At 50.1% G+C, this 17063-nt stretch overlaps 1 protein-coding gene across 1 annotated transcript in view; it reads left to right on the top strand.

The window, feature by feature from the left end:
- Positions 1 to 17063, top strand: part of LOC116951934 (dual specificity testis-specific protein kinase 2-like) — a 53044-nt gene that overhangs the window by 27246 nt on the left and 8735 nt on the right. The window contains exons 6-7 of the mRNA XM_032970810.2: positions 3960 to 4050; positions 6097 to 6180. Coding sequence (XP_032826701.1) covers positions 3960 to 4050; positions 6097 to 6180 — 175 coding nt within the window. The remainder of the gene's footprint in view (positions 1 to 3959; positions 4051 to 6096; positions 6181 to 17063) is intronic.

Raw genomic sequence — 17063 nt, 5'->3', positions numbered from 1 at the left:
CAATTCAAACTGAGTTACAGGCAAAAGCACTGAGCTTTGGGTTATCCATCAGCTTCTTGTGCTATGTTACATTGTATTCAGAAACAATAGTGGTCATTGCCAATGTGTTTTTGAATTAGTTTGCTACTAATCGTCTCTTGGAATTACTTTTGATAATGGAGAAACAATCCGGTGCATTTAACTGCTGATGTTGGGAGAAAAAGAATTAATCTGTAATCTAAACTCGTACAGTGCCTTATATAAAGTCCACATGATTAGGTTTTTAGAGTGCATTCAATCAGTGGCCAGCGGGACCCACATGAGGGCCAGGTCTCGGACAGCGCTGTGTGCCCAAGCGAAGTGGGATGATGTTCACCGAGATTGTGAAATGCCCAGTCTGTCTCTCTCTCTCTCTTGCTGTCACTGTGAGCAATGCTGTCGAGCAGCCTGCCCACATGGCAGGTAAGATCCCAAGTGATAGGGTGGTAGGGGCAGGTATGACATTTTTGTTTGTCTGTCTTGCCAAGCAGTGCTTTGAAGGGTTGGGCTGGCTTACAAACGAGATCTGTTTTTGTGAAATCCGGTCACGTAAGACGAGCAAGGTCAGCAGATATAAAATATATATAAATGTTTAACCCACGTGAGAACTCGAAACCAGGATAGTCTCCTTTGCAAGAGTGACCTGCGGTAATTTGTCTGGCAGTAGGGGGCGATTGCTGTGTATAGTCCCAACTGAGTAAATACATTTTCGAATTTGGTAAATTTGCACCCTTGGCACTAGCATACAATGGCCTACGCTTGCGAATTTCTTCAGCTGATCTTTAACATCCCCGCTATAAATAGCTGTGGTTGCTAGCATCAGTTGCCAGTGATATCGCACTGGTCCTGGGCAGCCTCCATTCACACTTATGACCAGCAAGGTGAAGTATGGTCAAGCAGCCCCCATGACTCGAGTGACCAATCTTATTGCAACGCTCCTTGCGGTTTTTACTTTGCCGTGTGCCAATCGGTTCGATTGTTCCCAAAAATGAACTAGATGCGATGATCAATTCCGTGACTTTTAGAACAGTCCCGATAATCCATTTTGTAAATTAGAAAACAAAAAATCTTAAACGAATTTCTCGATTAACAATCCTTGCTAGCTTAATAATAGTTTTTTTCCCCCCTTTTTCTGGCAACAAAAGAGGCGTTATGATGTTAAAACACCTAACTGAAACCTTTTACAAGGAATCAAGTCTGCATTAACCACAATGCTTGTGGTCAGAATGCAAACAAAAAACATACTCTCATAATGTATACATTGCTAGCTTGTCTCAATTCTGCTTCACGTACTTCTGTGTGCTCGGACGCGTCACTCACGGACGAGACCCGAGGTTGATTGTAGGTCAGTCGTGACTAAGAGCCCATTTCCCGTCCACTGCCCCTGCCTGAGGAGCCATTTGCCTCTAATCCTGGCCTGAACAGTGGCACTGTTCACACAAAGCCCCTCTGCTTCTACAACTGCCAGCTTGCATCTCAAGCTGACATTTGTCAATAAAAAAAGGTGGGGGGTTTCGGGGAGTATTTTGCCATCCAAGGTGGAGAGGTGGAATTGATGATTCGCACGTTCGTCACGGAATTGGAACCCCGCTGGATTTTGTGCGCTTAGCGCTGCGGCGACGGATTTCGGTCAAATCCCACATTACGTTCAGGGTCACCCCTGTGAGCGGCCGACAGGCTACGATTCACGCCGCTGCCAAGTTTCTACGTCACACCTATGATTTTGCTTTTACCGCCACTGTTGCAGTTGACATCTGGTATTTTACCAGGTTAACATATGTATTTCTTTGTGTATATATATAGGTGGGTGAGAAGGGGTGCAGGTCATGTTGGGAAATGTCTTGGAAAAAAAAGAGGAATAAGAGAAGACAGTCAAGGAGAAACCAAATAAGTGATTCATAGGACTGTCTCATGGAGGACCCAAAGACATGTTCTCAGGGCAGTTCCACGGTGCGGGACATACACTTCAGATACTAAAAATATGGAAAACCGTTCCATTTATGAAGTGGCTTCTTACTTGGACACAGCACATCAACCAATTAAGACGTTCAATTCTGCACCTCCGATTATAATCAACGGTTGGCTACGTACGGTGCAAAAAAAGTTAAATATACATAAATAGAATTCAGTTTTAAAGAATGTCAGCCTTGCTTAATGGGGGAAGAAAGCCTCTGTAATAATCTAATTTCCCAAATGTCTAATTACCTCATAAAAAAAGTTGACTCGTCTATTACACCTTGAATAGTGCTGTTGTTGCTGGCCACTTGGCATCTTGGACCTTTTGGACCCGTACTCAACACATCTGTGCTCAAATTACTGTGGTGTCGGACGTACTCGGGCAACCCGACTCCTCATCCACGCTGGAATCGTATGTTCGGTTTCCTGTGTGTGTCAAACCGTTTACGCATTCCACAACTGAGCCATGTATTCTATAAATATCAATAATTGCCTTCAAAGTTACACCCCGTGTGCATTTTCAGTGTGATTTCGAAAATTTGTGGCCGCGGTGTTGCCTAATTGCCGGAGCTGCCCTTGGGTGGAGTTTGGGACAAGGAGAGGGAATCGCGAGATACCGGGAGAGACGGGAGAGATGAGAGATACGGGGAGAGATGGGAGAAGCTGACAAGGAAACCAGATCCCTCCCCCCACCCCCGACAGCTCTCCGGTGCATTTCCGCGCTGTGCTTCGTGGTGTTTGATACAAGCCGAATGCCACGCGCTTTCGAGAGCTTTACAGCACAACCTATTCAGGCGCAAAAAATAATAATAACAGCATTTGGCAGGAGAAGATAAAACAATGAAAGCTGCAGTTGTTTTTGCAAAGAACCGGGGGTTCTGGTGGTAGGAGCACGATTTATAAGTTAAAACTTCTTTAGCGTTGTCTTTCAGCAGTTCCGTTCAGCCTTCGGTTAAACTTGATGCCACTGTTTTGGAAATTACTTGTGCACTTGCTGAGTGTGAAGAAAAAGGCCGAAATCGACGAGGAAATACGACCCCAGAAATCGTGAATTAGCGGAAGAAGAATGATTGAATCAGGGGCATGGCGGGAGCACGGGTTTACAGAGTGAAACTTGCCCAGTGATGTGTTTCATCCGCCTCCGCTGTCTTCGGTTAAACCCAGCGGTTGCAATGAGAGCAGTTTCTTGTGCGCTTGTGGAGTGTGAAGATTTCCTCTTTGGTCAAGAGCGCCGGCATTGTTTTTGTGCCAAGAATAAGGCGCTGCGAGGAGAGTTTAAATATTTGCACGTCAATCGTGCGCTGACAAGAAGCCCTTTCTATGCACGTGCATACCTGGGCACCTTGCACTCGCCACTGTATGTATGTATGTTGAACTCCTTTCGCACCCTTCGTAGCCAACCGTGCTAACCGGAGGTGTGGGAGATGTGTTTGAAACCTGTGTTCAAAAAGGGGACCTGTAAATAACACAAAGGATAATGTAAGTCTTTTTCAACCACTTTTACTCAATGGCATGTGTCTCTGCCCAGGGACAGCTGTTGGTCTCCTCTTTACTTGGGACATGGGGTGGGAAACCCACAGCCCACGGCTTCACGGTCACATGGCCCCACGGGGCAATATTTTTCCCATCGCTTTCCAAGCACCTTAGCCAGACTAATCGTGTACTAGTGGGGGAATTGTTTAGGAATTTGTTTGTCATGGGTCCAAAGAAATATCTGGACCAGGCAGCGCAGGAGCAGGGTCGCTTGCTCCCAGATTGCGTCCAATGCTTGGGTCACTGACCACTGGCACAACGCTTTTGGCTATAATAATCATAAGAATGGCTTTTTATATCAAGGAAGGCCTCTCTGAGTCTCAAGGCTATTTTTCACGAGAAGTTCCTGCTACATTGAGATGTTTGGCCAATTCCATAGGTAATCGCACACAGCACTTGCCCCAGAAGTCCTGGTGAGGCTATACGGGGGTGTATTTGTCTTTGTGCTCCAGTGAGAAGGGAGAGCGGGAGCGCCTGGCCGTCGTGGGTTCCCCCTTCTGGATGGCTCCTGAGGTTCTCCGTGGAGAGATCTACGATGAGACGGTAAGCACAATAATTTTATAATGTTTTCACAAGTGAATACGACATCAACTTTCACATGTTGACGATTATTGTGAAATCGGTTTCCCATAACTTTGTCGTGGAATTTTATGGTAAGGGATAGATATTTGAAAGGGGCGTGTTGTCTGCTTAAACATTTTATTAATTTACGAGGGCAAAGATAAACGCAGGTGGAGCGAAAATGAATTGCAAAACAGAAAAATGTAATTCCATCAATAAAGTCATAAATTATATGTGACGCCAGTTACAACATGTTCACAGTTGCACTAAAAACCTTCGAAGGAAATAAAATAATTGAAAGCATTTAGTTTCATATATTGTAAAGCCATTCGAGAGGGAATGGTCGTTATTCAACTAGAAGAGGCCTTTATCCATACGTGTATTAACAAAGGGTTACACTTTAAAAGAATAAATACATATTGGACGTCGTGGGTTGTGCGGCTTGAAGGTTCTCACTTGCGCGCCTATTCCACTCGGGACCAATAGAATTCAGCCAAGTCGGCTTTATATGTTTACCCTGGTGAGAACTCATCAGACCAGCATAGAGCCTCATTTGCAAGTGACCTGGGTTGCCACAACAACCAATGCGAGTGTTGCCATTGCTGTCGGTTACAGCCTGGCGCACTTTGTTAATAGACACCATAGCGTGAAGGCTTTTCGTAAATAGGCATCGTTGTCATCCATTCGTCATCTGTCACCACCGTGCAAGGCCCTCCGTTTAATTAGTTAATCTCTCATCGTGGAGTAGGCAGCTCATGTGCATCAACCAAACCCCCTAGAACCTATGCAACCTCTAATTTCTTTGGTTAACCTCGGTATTTGTCTGGGCATTGTCGGGGCTCACCTACCCCCCACCCCCCCCCGCAGGCCAGCGACGCGTTTCGTAACTGAGCGAGTCCAAGTCCCCCACTGCGAGACGTTGCTGTCAAACTCGCGTGTTGTCCCCCAAGCGTTATGTGCGGGGGGAGTCCTTGACAGTTCTGTGATTGGAGTTTTCTATCGTCTTGGCACCGCTTCGGACTTGCACGCAGGGCTAGCGAGAACTTTTAAAGCCTTTTCGGCCTCAACGATGCTTTAATCGCTTCATTGCCAAACCGCCACCGGTAATAAACGGCCATCTGTATCGTTGAACATTTCACACATCCCCGTGATCGATTGGAAGGCTTTTTTTTTCTTTCTGCGTGAGCTTTATTTTGCCGTGTAAGATTTTTCGCAGCTGCGCTGCCGTACAGCTTGTCCCCCGCTGGTTACGGGTCGTACCGCCCGTCATGTCCAATGTTTCGCTCCACGTGCAGCCCGGGAGCTTCTCAAACAACACGAATTACAACCCATAAACCCGAAAACTCATCACACAGATATCGAGCTTGTTGAACGCCGGTTTTAGACCTTACCTTTGGTTTATATAATGCCTGCAGCCAAACAAATATCGCATACTTTGTCATTAAACACCATGAATAGCCCTCGCTTGTCATAAAAGGTTATTTACTAGCCAGTTTATTTCGGTCAAAAGTCCTGCTGTCATCCAGCGCCCCTGCCTCATTTACATCCTGACCCCGCTGGAAGGACGGGGCAGCGTGTGCGTGCGTGCTTGCTTGCTGTTAGTAGGTGCATACTTAAAGCTTTCGACCCACAGCAATGAGCCAAGAGACGGGTTAACCCTTCCGCACACACACATGCGCGCGCAACATTGTCGTATGTCACTAACAGAGGGTCAAAAATTCCTCCCACGAAACACCTTGAAGGTTGACGCGTACGGTCAAACAAAGCGTTGCGTGACTGCCGGGAATCGCATTCCAGCTCAGATGCAAAGTGACACGCAGATGAGAACCTCATCTCTGCTTTGCAGAGGTCATGTTGACACTTGAAAGGTTGCTGTGTGTCCCACACACCTGTCACGGTGTTGTGTGTGTGCGTGTGTGGCGCTGAGGTTAAGTATGCGAAGCCTCGTTAGATCGCCGTGCGACTACCGTTCCGGTCAGCCCCGTTTCTCATCCCCCCTTTGTTGGTGCTTGTTGCGAACCCCGGCAGATTGACGTGTTCTCCTTCGGAATCATCCTGTGCGAGATCATAGCCCGCGTACAGGCCGACCCGGACTACCTTCCGCGTACGGAGGTGAGTCTCGCCCGTGGTGTGCGCCCGTCTTCATCGCGAATTATTTACACCTCCCAGGGACGTACGGTGTCGAGGCGCCAGGACAAAAGCGGGGCCAAGCAACAACGATCAAGAAAACAATGCAAATCCATGTACACCACAAAAAAGTGAGCGAACAAAAATTCTAAAAGGTTAAATGTACTCGAGTACATTTGACCTTTTGAGTTATCACTCTGTGCGGTCCGGCAAGCACGCCGGCCGCGGTAGGTGACGCGCGCGCCAGCGTGACCGAAATGCTTGGCACCGCGAACGGGGAAGTGATCGCTGAGAGAGACGACCACAAAAGGCGTCCTTACCAACCTCGCATGCAAAATGTGGCTTGTGTTAGCGCGCACGGACGCACTCGCTCGCTCTCTCTCTCTCTCGACGCTCCGAAACAGATGAAAGATGACTTGGCTGAAAGTGCCAACCGAAGTGTCGTGGAAAAACCACAGGAACCAAGGCAGCGTTCGTCAGGGAGAGCGGGCGTGGGTGCCAACTGTCGGACAAACTCGCTCTTGTTTGCTGCTCGACGGAGCCAGAGGAACGCGACGTTCCAAAGCCCCCCGCGTTGAACGCTTCCCCGTACCGTTTTATAGGTCCCTGGTGCCCCCCGCAGCGAGGCGCGTTATTTGATACGTTTGCATCGGTTTCCTACGGAGCCCGAGTTGGGAATAGTTTGGAAGTCAAAACACGCAATAAAGCATCTAGTCCCTTGTCGAACTGTGCCGAGGAAGGAAATCGCTTTGTTGGGCTTTAACCATCCGCTGTTACTGTGAAGCGTTTGCTAATTACACTGTTAAATCCGGAATGCTTAGCACCACTTGCATATTTTTCTTACCGCCTCGTTCAGTCGATTTTAGACACACACACACACACACGCGTGCCATATAGCATACAGCCGGGGTCACAGCTACTATTGTTTAACGGTCAGCATGCAGTTCGAAGGTCGCCAGTTCAATTCCATCTCCCGGCGTGGCTGTTGAAGCAAGTTTCTAAAATCCCCCCCCTCCGCCTCTCTCCACCCAGAAGTATTTATAGGTACACCACAGTTAGTCCGTCGGCAGGTCGCGTGCGGGAATTGAACTCGTGACGCCGGGTTCGTAGTGCGGCCCACTAACCGCTCCACCGCAACGCACACACACACACACACAAGCGCACGCACGTAGTTCTTTCGGCAAGTGCACGTTCTACAATTGCGGGTCGCAAAGGTACAGTAAAACCTTGGATTGCGAGTCACTCGGTCTGCGAGTGTTTTGCGAGACGAGCAAAAATTTAAAATAAATATTAATTTGATAAACGAGCGAGGTCTTGCAATACGAGTCGTACGTATACACGCTTTGTCTGCCGAGCATCACGTGATCACAACTGATATACGAGTGCTTTGGATTACAAACACGTTTCCGGAACGAATTATGCTCGCAATCCAATACGTGACTTTGTATATCCAGGATAGCCCAGGCGGCCAGGTTCCTGAGCAGGCGGGCGCGCGTGCATGTGCGCCACATGCAAATGCACGCCAGAGAGCGAGCTTGAACACAGCCATTAAGTCACGTCCTATCAGGGCTTCATCAGCAGGACAAAGGCAAAACGCATTGATGTCGCCCCGTATTGTCTGCGTAGGCTGTTGGAGCAAGTGCCGTGAGTTGAGCACCTACTGAGGCCGGCACGGCGGCACAGGCGCTTGCACAGACGCGTGCGTGCTTTACACACCTTGAGGTGGCACGAAAGGAATGTACCTGCGGAGCTTGGCGGGTGCAGTGCGCGTGTGGGTATGAGCGAGATAGCTTGGCGGTCGGGCGCGTGATGGTCACGATTGGGAGGAGCGATTCGATTTAAAAATAGATTTTCTTTGGTCTCATTTTTGCTTTCTCATCTGCATTGGCACTCACCATTACGTATTCGTGTTCACGGTTTTGTTTGCTTCGTTCGCATAATTGATCGCGTCCAGCATTAGCGCACTGTTTGAATTGCATTTGCATAAATCACAGTTGAATCAATTCTTGTGCGCATGACCCACTTGCCTGCAGCGTGAGCGTCAATCATTTGTAATCAATGAGTTGTTGCGCCTTCGCACACTCCTAGCGCTGGGAAAGGTGAAGTCGGTGGAGCGTTTGTGATAAAGGCTGCCGCGGTGTAACGATTAGGACAGCACAATTTGCAATACGGAGGTCGCCGGTTCGATCTCACAACACGGTAGTTGAAAAAATGGGGCGGGTTTTCTCAAATCCTCCCCCCCCCCCGTAATCTCTGAACACCCAGCAGTCAATGTGTATGCCACAGTCAGTCGATCAGCAGGTCGGATGCATTTGGGTGAAGTGTGGGGTGGTGCCGTTACCACTTAAACTAAAACTACACTATATTCTTGGTTCTTTCGGTGAAGTCACGTAGAAGGGAAACAATAAAATAAGAAGAATATGAAACAAAATTCTCACGACGTTTCGACTGCAACACAAGCAATCATCATCAGGTGTGAAAACCACAGCAATAAATTTTTTAAAAAGTGGCGGTTTTTTTTAACGTTATCACCACGGAGAGCGATTTGACAGTTTGTTCAGATGGACGAGTCCATCTATGTCAAATCGCTCTCCGTGGTGCTAACGCTAAAAATAACCGTCACTTTTTAAAAAACATTCCTTCAGTGGTTTTCACACCTGATGGTGATTGCTTGTGTTGCAGTCGAAACGTCGTGAGAATTGTATTGTTTTATATTTTTATTATTTTATTGTTTCCCTTCTACTTGACTTTACCGAAAGAACCAAGAATATGAATCTCTGCAGTCACGGAAGCTTTAAATCAAAATTAAAAACTACACTTTTTATTTTACCATGTAAGGCCCATTGAGCTTTATAGCTCTTCTTTCAGAAGCAACCTGGCCACAAATGGTCACTCAACAAAGTGGCTCATCCAATTTATAGCAGCCAAATACTCTAAACGCATGTTGATTCTAAATGTGGAGGGAAAAACTGGAGGACCCAGAGAAAAATGCACGTGACCACGGGTAGAGAGACACCGCAAACTCCATATATACAGACATCAGGGTTGGGATCAAACCCACGACCTCCTGAATGCCACACGAGGTAGTTAACATCTCGCCACCGTGGCGCCCCCCCCCCCCCCCCCGTCTAATGGAAGCTATTTTTCCAGCAGAGGCACGCGCAAGTAGTTGCAGGACTCCACCGTTATCTCGTATGCATGAACATGTGTGGGCCATGCTGACATCGACAGAGGGGCGCGGTCGCCGGGAACTCGCAGGAATCCAGCCGATTCGGCACTCGCCGACCTTGAGAAACGCGATCCCAAACCCGGCACCAATAGAAACTCACGGAAGCTCTGCTGCAATTCTGCTTGGCAAATCTCCGCAGATTTATAACAAAATTGATGACGACGATAGGTAGTGGTGGTGGTTGTGATGATGATGGTTGTGATGATGATGGTTCTCACTTTGAAACGATGACGACACAGCCAGGTGTCCGAAATCCAAGACGATAGAACGGAGAGCTTTTTGGCTTGCATATGATTGACGAAACTAATCCTGGCTGCTTTCTGCACTTTGGACAGCCACAGACTCTGTAAGCACTCTGTGAGTGTGTGTATATATCTTTGAGTAACTCTACACAAGCTGACCAGGTGTCTCAGTTGCAATCGGAATGTTGTGAGTTCAAATCCTGGTTGGAGGTTTACTCAGTCTATCATCCCTCTGGATTAACAGAGATTGACGCGTGGACAGTCTCGACCACACCATGGGAATGTGGAATTTCCACCACTGGCTCAGGGCTGTAAATTGGAGGTGAACACTGCAGGTCAATCGTTATCGACTTCCTTGGTCATTCTATCGACATCGGAGGGATGATGGGTTGTGCCAACCCCTGACAAGGATTTAAACTCGCAACCTCCCGATTGCGAGCCGCTCGCTCTATCACTGGGCGACCGTTTTTTTTTTATCCAAGAAAGCCTCGCTCAGTCCCAAGACTCTTTTTCAGGAGGGTATTAGATCTTTCCAGAAATTACGAGTAAAAATAGGTTGATCACATTGCACGATAGCGCGTGTAACGTGAACCGAAAAGTGTTCCGCGGCTTGACACGAACCTTGAACTCAACATTTGGTTTCTGCAGGAGATAACCTAATCAGAGGTACAGGACGTCGGGGAGGCTGCCATAGCGGGTGTAATAGCTGGCACTCTGGACTTGCGACCCAGAGGTCACCGGTTCAGTTCGAACTTCTGGCACAGCCTTTGGAACAATAGGACTATTTATTTAATCTTAAAACAAAAACGTTTAAACTATTTTACCAGGTAAGGCCCACTGAGCTATATAAGCTCTTTTTTCTGAAGCGGCTTGGCCACAAATGATAGCTCAAAGAAGTGGCTTATCACGTGGAAATTTATAGCAGCCAAATTACTCAAAACGCATGTCGATTCTAGAGGGGAAAACCGGAGGACCCGGAAAAAAAGCCACGTGACCACAGGGAGGACATGCAAACTCCAAATATACAGGCGTCATTGTCAGGATCGAACCCACGACCTATATACCAAGCGAGGTAGATAACATGTCGGCAACATGGCACCCGACATCTCCCCGGCTATGTCCACCCAGCAGTATAAATAGCCATTCATGTTCTCTTCCAAGACATCTGGCCAGCAAGGAAAAAAAAGTAGGCCACATACCATCTGGAAATTCTCGAGAGAGAAGCTCCCTCTAGTGGGAGAGGTCCTTCTGCCAGCAGCGGTTTGAGTGAGCAAGTGCACGGGCTGCACCAGGGACCCATCTCCGTACGCGAGAGCGCGAGCCCATCTGCGTTTTCATACCCATCCGAGAGAGGCAGGGCCAGCGCGCAGACTTTGGCGACATATTTTTCTTTGTTTTGTGGTTTTTGTTGCTCCCCCGACGTCCAGCGCCACGATGCCCCCCCCGCGAGGATGGGGGGGGGGTATGCGGCTCCTTTGTGTGCGTGACTGGCACGGCACACGTGCGCATTGTGGCAGCTGTGCCCCTCCCCCCGATTATCCCCGGACATCCTGTCTTATCGGCCTGGCATTAGCGCTGGGCAGATGGCGCGCCACACGTGTCTGATCCACACTAAGGAGCCTCCTCCTCCGCTTCATAACGAGGGATTTCGCCGTGGTATTACCACTTGCGATTCCTCGCGGCAGTAGAGCGTTTGGGGTTGAGCGTGGGTGTGTGTTGTTTGGAATCGGAGATGTTGTCCACTAGGGGTCGAAATATCTCCTCTCCCGGTGGTTTCATGAGTTGTGATTCACAGTTCACGATTCGTTTTTTTATATCTATTTTGGTGAATCTTCTCGCCTTTTAGTGGCTGCAAGGGTGAGAGGAAACCCATTATAGCATGCAAGGGACTTCATCAATCCACTGCTGGATGAAGGACTGCCCACGCTGTGCCAGTCAATGGTGTAGTTTGACCACACTTCACCATGCTGGTTCTTGGATGTTGGTGCAGACAGTAACCAGGCAGGGAATCAAGCTCAGAATTCTGGGTTCATAGTGCAGTGCACAAACCAATGTGCCACCCGCTCCGCACCGCCTCCCGCCCCACCCATTACAACACGTCCAAATCAATACACTTACATCCTTGTGTGATTCGGTGCACGTGTTGCGAGCTTAACAATGAAAACGAATCCGCGTTGTTACACCGCCTGTGTTCAGCTAAAGCGGCGTCCCTTTGAACCGTAGCTGTTTGTGTGACATGGGCTGGTGGTGAGCAGCTTTCACAAGCACAACAACATGGTCACGGGAAATAATTATAAAGCAATTACAGGGGTCGCTTACAAGCGTCATTCCTGACACGTCAGTTTGTACACTAGTACCGTATAGGGTGTCCACCGTTTTCTAAAACCGTAGTCCGTAGCATTGCACATTCTTGGGATTTTAGTGGCAATGCCCGCTTGCTCGGAGCCAAACCAAATTACACGGGAGGTGAATCGTCCCAAGGCGTTGTTACGAAATAAATCATGAAAATTCACCGGAGCTGACAAAGCACCCGGGTATCTTGCGGGCGATGTTGTTTTTGTTGTGGATAGGAATGGGGGGGGGGGCTTACTTCCAGGCTTGTAGCAGCAGCAAGAGAAAGGGAGGGGTGGTAGTTTGGTGGGGGAGAGTGTGATGGCGGCCGTGTTTGGACACGCCACCTCTCGGTAAACAAGCAGCGCCACCATGAGCTTGGGTTGCACTCACTGGCGTGGCACCAAGATGAGGCCCAGGGGTGGTGGTGGCGTGCGCGCGGGAGTGGGGGGGGGCCTCTCCCGAGCCGTCGCGCGTTCACACACACGCACACGGAGACGCGGTTGTAAAGTGAGGTGGCTAATTATAATGCGGTCTGCAGTGACCGCAGAGTGCCTCTCCCCGCGAGACCGTTGTGTTCTTGCGAGCGACATGAATACCGCTTTGTAAAGGAAGAGTCAAAGGGTGCTGTTCTTCTTCTTAAAAAAAAACTCAACCCCCCCCCCCCCCCATCATAGTAATGTGGCATTTCCATCGCTGGCTTCAAGCTCATCTGTGAGATTTTTTTAAATAATAAAAGTCGTAAAAATAATTTAGACAGCCGTTTGTCAACCCTCTGTTGAATGTAGGCCACCCACACTGTGGTGTTGGGCATGGTTGTTTTGGTGCAGGCTGGGGAAAGAGGTTTGGGAGGCCTGCGATTTAAATATATCACATCATTCACCAACTCTTGTGAATGATATCAGAAGATCTTTAACGTCCGCTGTATGTGTGTATGTTGAACTTTTGCACCCTACATAGCTAACCATGCCAATCGGTGGTGCGGATGTTAGCAATGGCCGGGAATGCAACTCAAGTTGCAAGTTGATTTTCTTTAACCAAGTGAGAACTCTTAAGAGACTCAGGATAGTCGTAAGTTGCAACAGTGACCTGGGGCATTAGTCTGCCTGTAGGGGGGCAATGTTTGCCGCCTTTTCTAATCCAATTGCGAAATTTGCGGGTAATTTTTCGAATTTGGAAAATTTGCACCCTGGTGCCTACACACGAAGGCCTACTCTTGCGAATCTACCCCCGGGTGATCTTTAATGTCCGCTGTGAAGCAGCCGGCGCGAAGCGTAATTAAGATTATTATTATTATTACACCAGTAGTAACAATGAGGTTCGGCCTGCTGGATTTTGAACCGCGAACCTCTCTGGCAGAGGGTCGAACGCGCGAACTCCAGTTCCCGTCGCCACCCTCCCAGGTTGCCTGGTTCGTAGCACAGAAGCGCTAACCACTGCGCCTCCATCCTTGCCACCCAAGATTAACTTGAGCGAATTGAGCACAGGCCCAGCTCCGTTGGTCATCTACAAAGGGGGTGAAGGTTCGAGTTTATTTTTTTCCCTCCCCACGTGGAGGATTTCTCAGATTGTCCTCTGTAAGCCGCCTAAATGTTGCAGCAGAAGCCCGGACCGGAATGAGTGCTGCGTGCTCATTAATTCCGCGGGGGGGGGGCTTTGTTTTTGTTGATATCGCCGGCCAAGTGGCTTGTTTAAAACGAACCCTGCGGGCCAGAGAGTGGGGCTGAATAATCGTAAAGCGGAAGTCGTCTGGGGAGCTGTGCTCATTAGGCTGTGGATAGAATTAGTCAACACCCGGAAGAGACCCTCTGTCTCTCCCTGGTGAGCTCTCTCCTGCTTAAAATTAAAGGGCACCAACTCACCTACATTCGACGGAAACCAAATTACTCACTCGTGACAGCCAATTAGACGCTGCTGGTGCTCTCGGGGAACTGGATAGGGACGCTGGAGGATAAGGAATATAAAATGTTAAATGCACGTACTTGCACAGTGAGTGACGGGCGAGAGCCGAGGAAGTGACGTGCGCTCATTGATTGCTTCGTTAGTGCGAGAATGCCGCTCGAGGTGAATTCAGGACATAGCGGCTCCCGCGGCGGCGGTCTCCGGAGCTTGTGTATCACCGGTGGCACGGGTGGGAATAGCAAAGTTGTGAGAGCGTGCGCCAACACGACGCGTGGGGGCATCCACTATCTGATGCCAACCCCTAGGGGTCCCTCCTGGCAAAGCCCCCATGGCGAGCCCCTTCCTAGGGGTCCCTCCTGGTAAAGCCCCCAGGCGAGAGCCCTCTTCCTGTCGCCACGTCGCAACTGTAGCGGTCGATCTGACGCAGTCAAGAGGCCTCTGGCCGCCCCCTCGGCCTCCATCTCCTCCACCCACGAGGTTTTCTCGCTCGGAGAAGCTGGCGGCCAGGGACAACGAGAGAAAGTTCAGGTTGGAGTTCATTTTGAACCAGGTGAGAGCTTCTAGAGACCAGAATGAGTCTCATTTGGAAGAGTGACCAAAGTGACAAAAGCAATGAAATACAAATTACTTGGGGCAGGAAAGCAAATAAAACAAAAGGCTAAAAAAACAACTGCATTTGAGGAGAGCGAGCTACGTGCCCGCAGGAGAGATGGCTGCACGCAACACGATGACGGGCACCGCACCGCGAAGCTGCTCCCCTTGCGTGAACCGAAAGCGGGCAATCCGCAAACGAGCACATTTGTACGTCCAACAAGTTATTTTTTTCGAACGCATCAAAGGTCACCCACGACCGCGGACCGCCGGAGGAGGCGAGACCCCGGGCGTGCGCAGTTGTCCGACGGCTGCAACGGTACCAGGGTTGGCGTGCGGACGTTTCCTCCATGGCTTACGCCGAGCCACGGCCGACTTGACACTTGAAACGGCGGCGCGTTTAACTCAATTAGGAGTGAGACGTTGACGCGCCGAGAGAATGGCGCGGCCGACGGGTCGTACGTGCTGCGGCGCGAACAGTGGCGAGAGTAGGGGGATGGTCTGAGTTCAAGTCCACGGGCATCCGTGCTCCCCGAGGAGGCTCCCCCTCCTGCGCCGGAGGGCGACGGTTTGACAGAGAACGTGATTTTTGCGTGCGTGTGGGCTCGCTGTGCAGGGTCGCCGCGTTGAAAGCGCTCGTTCACGCCGCTCGGAAGTAAAGAAAACAGCCCGACGGATGAAAAGCGTGTCGGAGCTGCATGGGGGAATTGGCTGCGACTTGCCAAGTGTTTGCGGCAGCCCGAGCAATCGAGCGGCAGCCCGAGCAATCGAGCGCCTGTGGGCGTCTGCGTTACGGAGTTGGGTTCGTACAGCCTCTCCGATCTGGCCCAGGCAGCCCTTAGTACCGGTTTCAGCAGGTCGGCTGGAGACGCTGGCAGTGAGTCAGGCGGGTGATGGAACTGCAGCAGGCAAGGACGGGTCCCTTTCTTTTCTGGTCGGATGGTGCGACACAACTTGCTTTGACATTCAGCCTGGGTGTCGCTGACGTGGATTGCAGCGTGATGCCTTTATCAGATCAAGCAGCAGCAGTCACTCCAGCGCTGCTGACGAGCAACATTTAAAAACGCACGCGTTGAACAATATAGACTCTGGGCTTCAGCTTGCCCAATGTAGTCAGAACAAGAGAAGGTTTTATATATTTTTTAAAAAATTATTTATAGGGCTTTATATGGCATTGCGGTGAAGTCTCGGTTGGCTGTCTGGCACAGGCCTTGCCATTATTCCAAATAAGGGCGAGTTGAATTTAAAACAGCACCACCACCGGTACAGTGTAAAACACACACGCCTCCATCACGGGGCAAGCCGTGTGATCTCACGAGATACTGTATTCACGGGGCTGGGGTAAGCGTGTGTGGGGGTTGGCGGGCAGGCGTTGCCTGCGCCGCGTGTATGTAGTTAAGCTCATCCGTGACCGGGAGCAAAGCGTTTCTTGCGCAGACAAAAACGGAGAGCCACGGGGCGTCTGGCGCTGATAGGACCCGGGAACCGCGTATCGTACGCGCCCGTCCGCCTAAGGGCGTCAGCGCGGCTGGGCACGGACGATCCGCGACTCCTGGCTCCTATCAGCTCGTCGCCCGTGAGACGGGGTAACCCGTGTCGGAGTCACCGCCGCTTTACGTCGGGGGATTTGCGTTTTATTTTTGCCCAATTCCGACGTGCACGGGATGTTTACCGTTTATTTTGTATTACGGAGAGCTGGCTGGGGAACTGTGCAATCGGATTTTCCCAAGTGGTGGTGGGGGGAGGATTGTTTTTTTAAACTCGGCTTTTGCAGTGGGTTGTCAATTTGCTTTGGAAAACTGTGGGTGATTGTTTCTGATTATAGATGTCCCAATGCCAGCTTTGTGTGTTTACATTTTTCGTCACCAGTTTACACAAAAGCAGTACGGATATAATCTGGATGTAAGATAAGCTTCGTCTTTCAATTTCGTCTGGCTCACCGTGTAAAAATAAATTATTCTCTTCACGATACAGATTTTGGAAATGCTTTCCCAGATACCACCGATATTCCAATATGTAAATAGTGGTCGAGCTAACAACACCACTGCCCCCGGGTGTTTCAAGAGCGCACAATGGTACCATTGTTCCCCCCCCCCAACACCCCCACCAAGATGAACCCAAGGTTACCAGAGGGGGCCCTGGCACAGCTCCCTTCTGCCCTTCCCCCTGGCGTGATGGATCTACTTGGGCCCCATTGACAAGGACCCACGCTGTGTCCACTCCAGCGCTCCTCCCACTAAGCCGCTGCCGCCGCAGCCACCACCACTTTTTGTCAGAGGCCGGGCCCTCGAGACCGCCCCTCCCTTTGATCTCCAGCCACGACTTGAGATGTTTTCTAAAAATCTATGGAGCGCTGCGAGTGGCGGGTTTTGGCCGCGGCGCGGACCTCCTGCCGGGGGCTGCTGCTGTGCCGACTCGACCGCGGCTCCGGGCTCCGCGTGTGTGTCGAGTGGTAACGCCGCTCGGCCCCGTCGCGTTGGCTCGGGTTGTTTGCGTTGCACAATCGCAGCGGGCCCGGGCCGTTCTTAACGCAGCCCAGCTGAGCGCCAGAGTTGTTTGTCGGTGATGGGTAA

Source organism: Petromyzon marinus, chromosome 44, assembly GCF_048934315.1.
Source record: "Petromyzon marinus isolate PM22_M1 ecotype Great Lakes invasive population chromosome 44, UKy_Petmar_22M1.pri1.0, whole genome shotgun sequence".
In the NCBI taxonomy this organism is placed as follows: Eukaryota; Metazoa; Chordata; class Hyperoartia; order Petromyzontiformes; family Petromyzontidae; genus Petromyzon; species Petromyzon marinus.
Note: the sequence above shows the minus strand (reverse complement) of the source record. Positions and strands in the feature narration are given on the sequence as shown.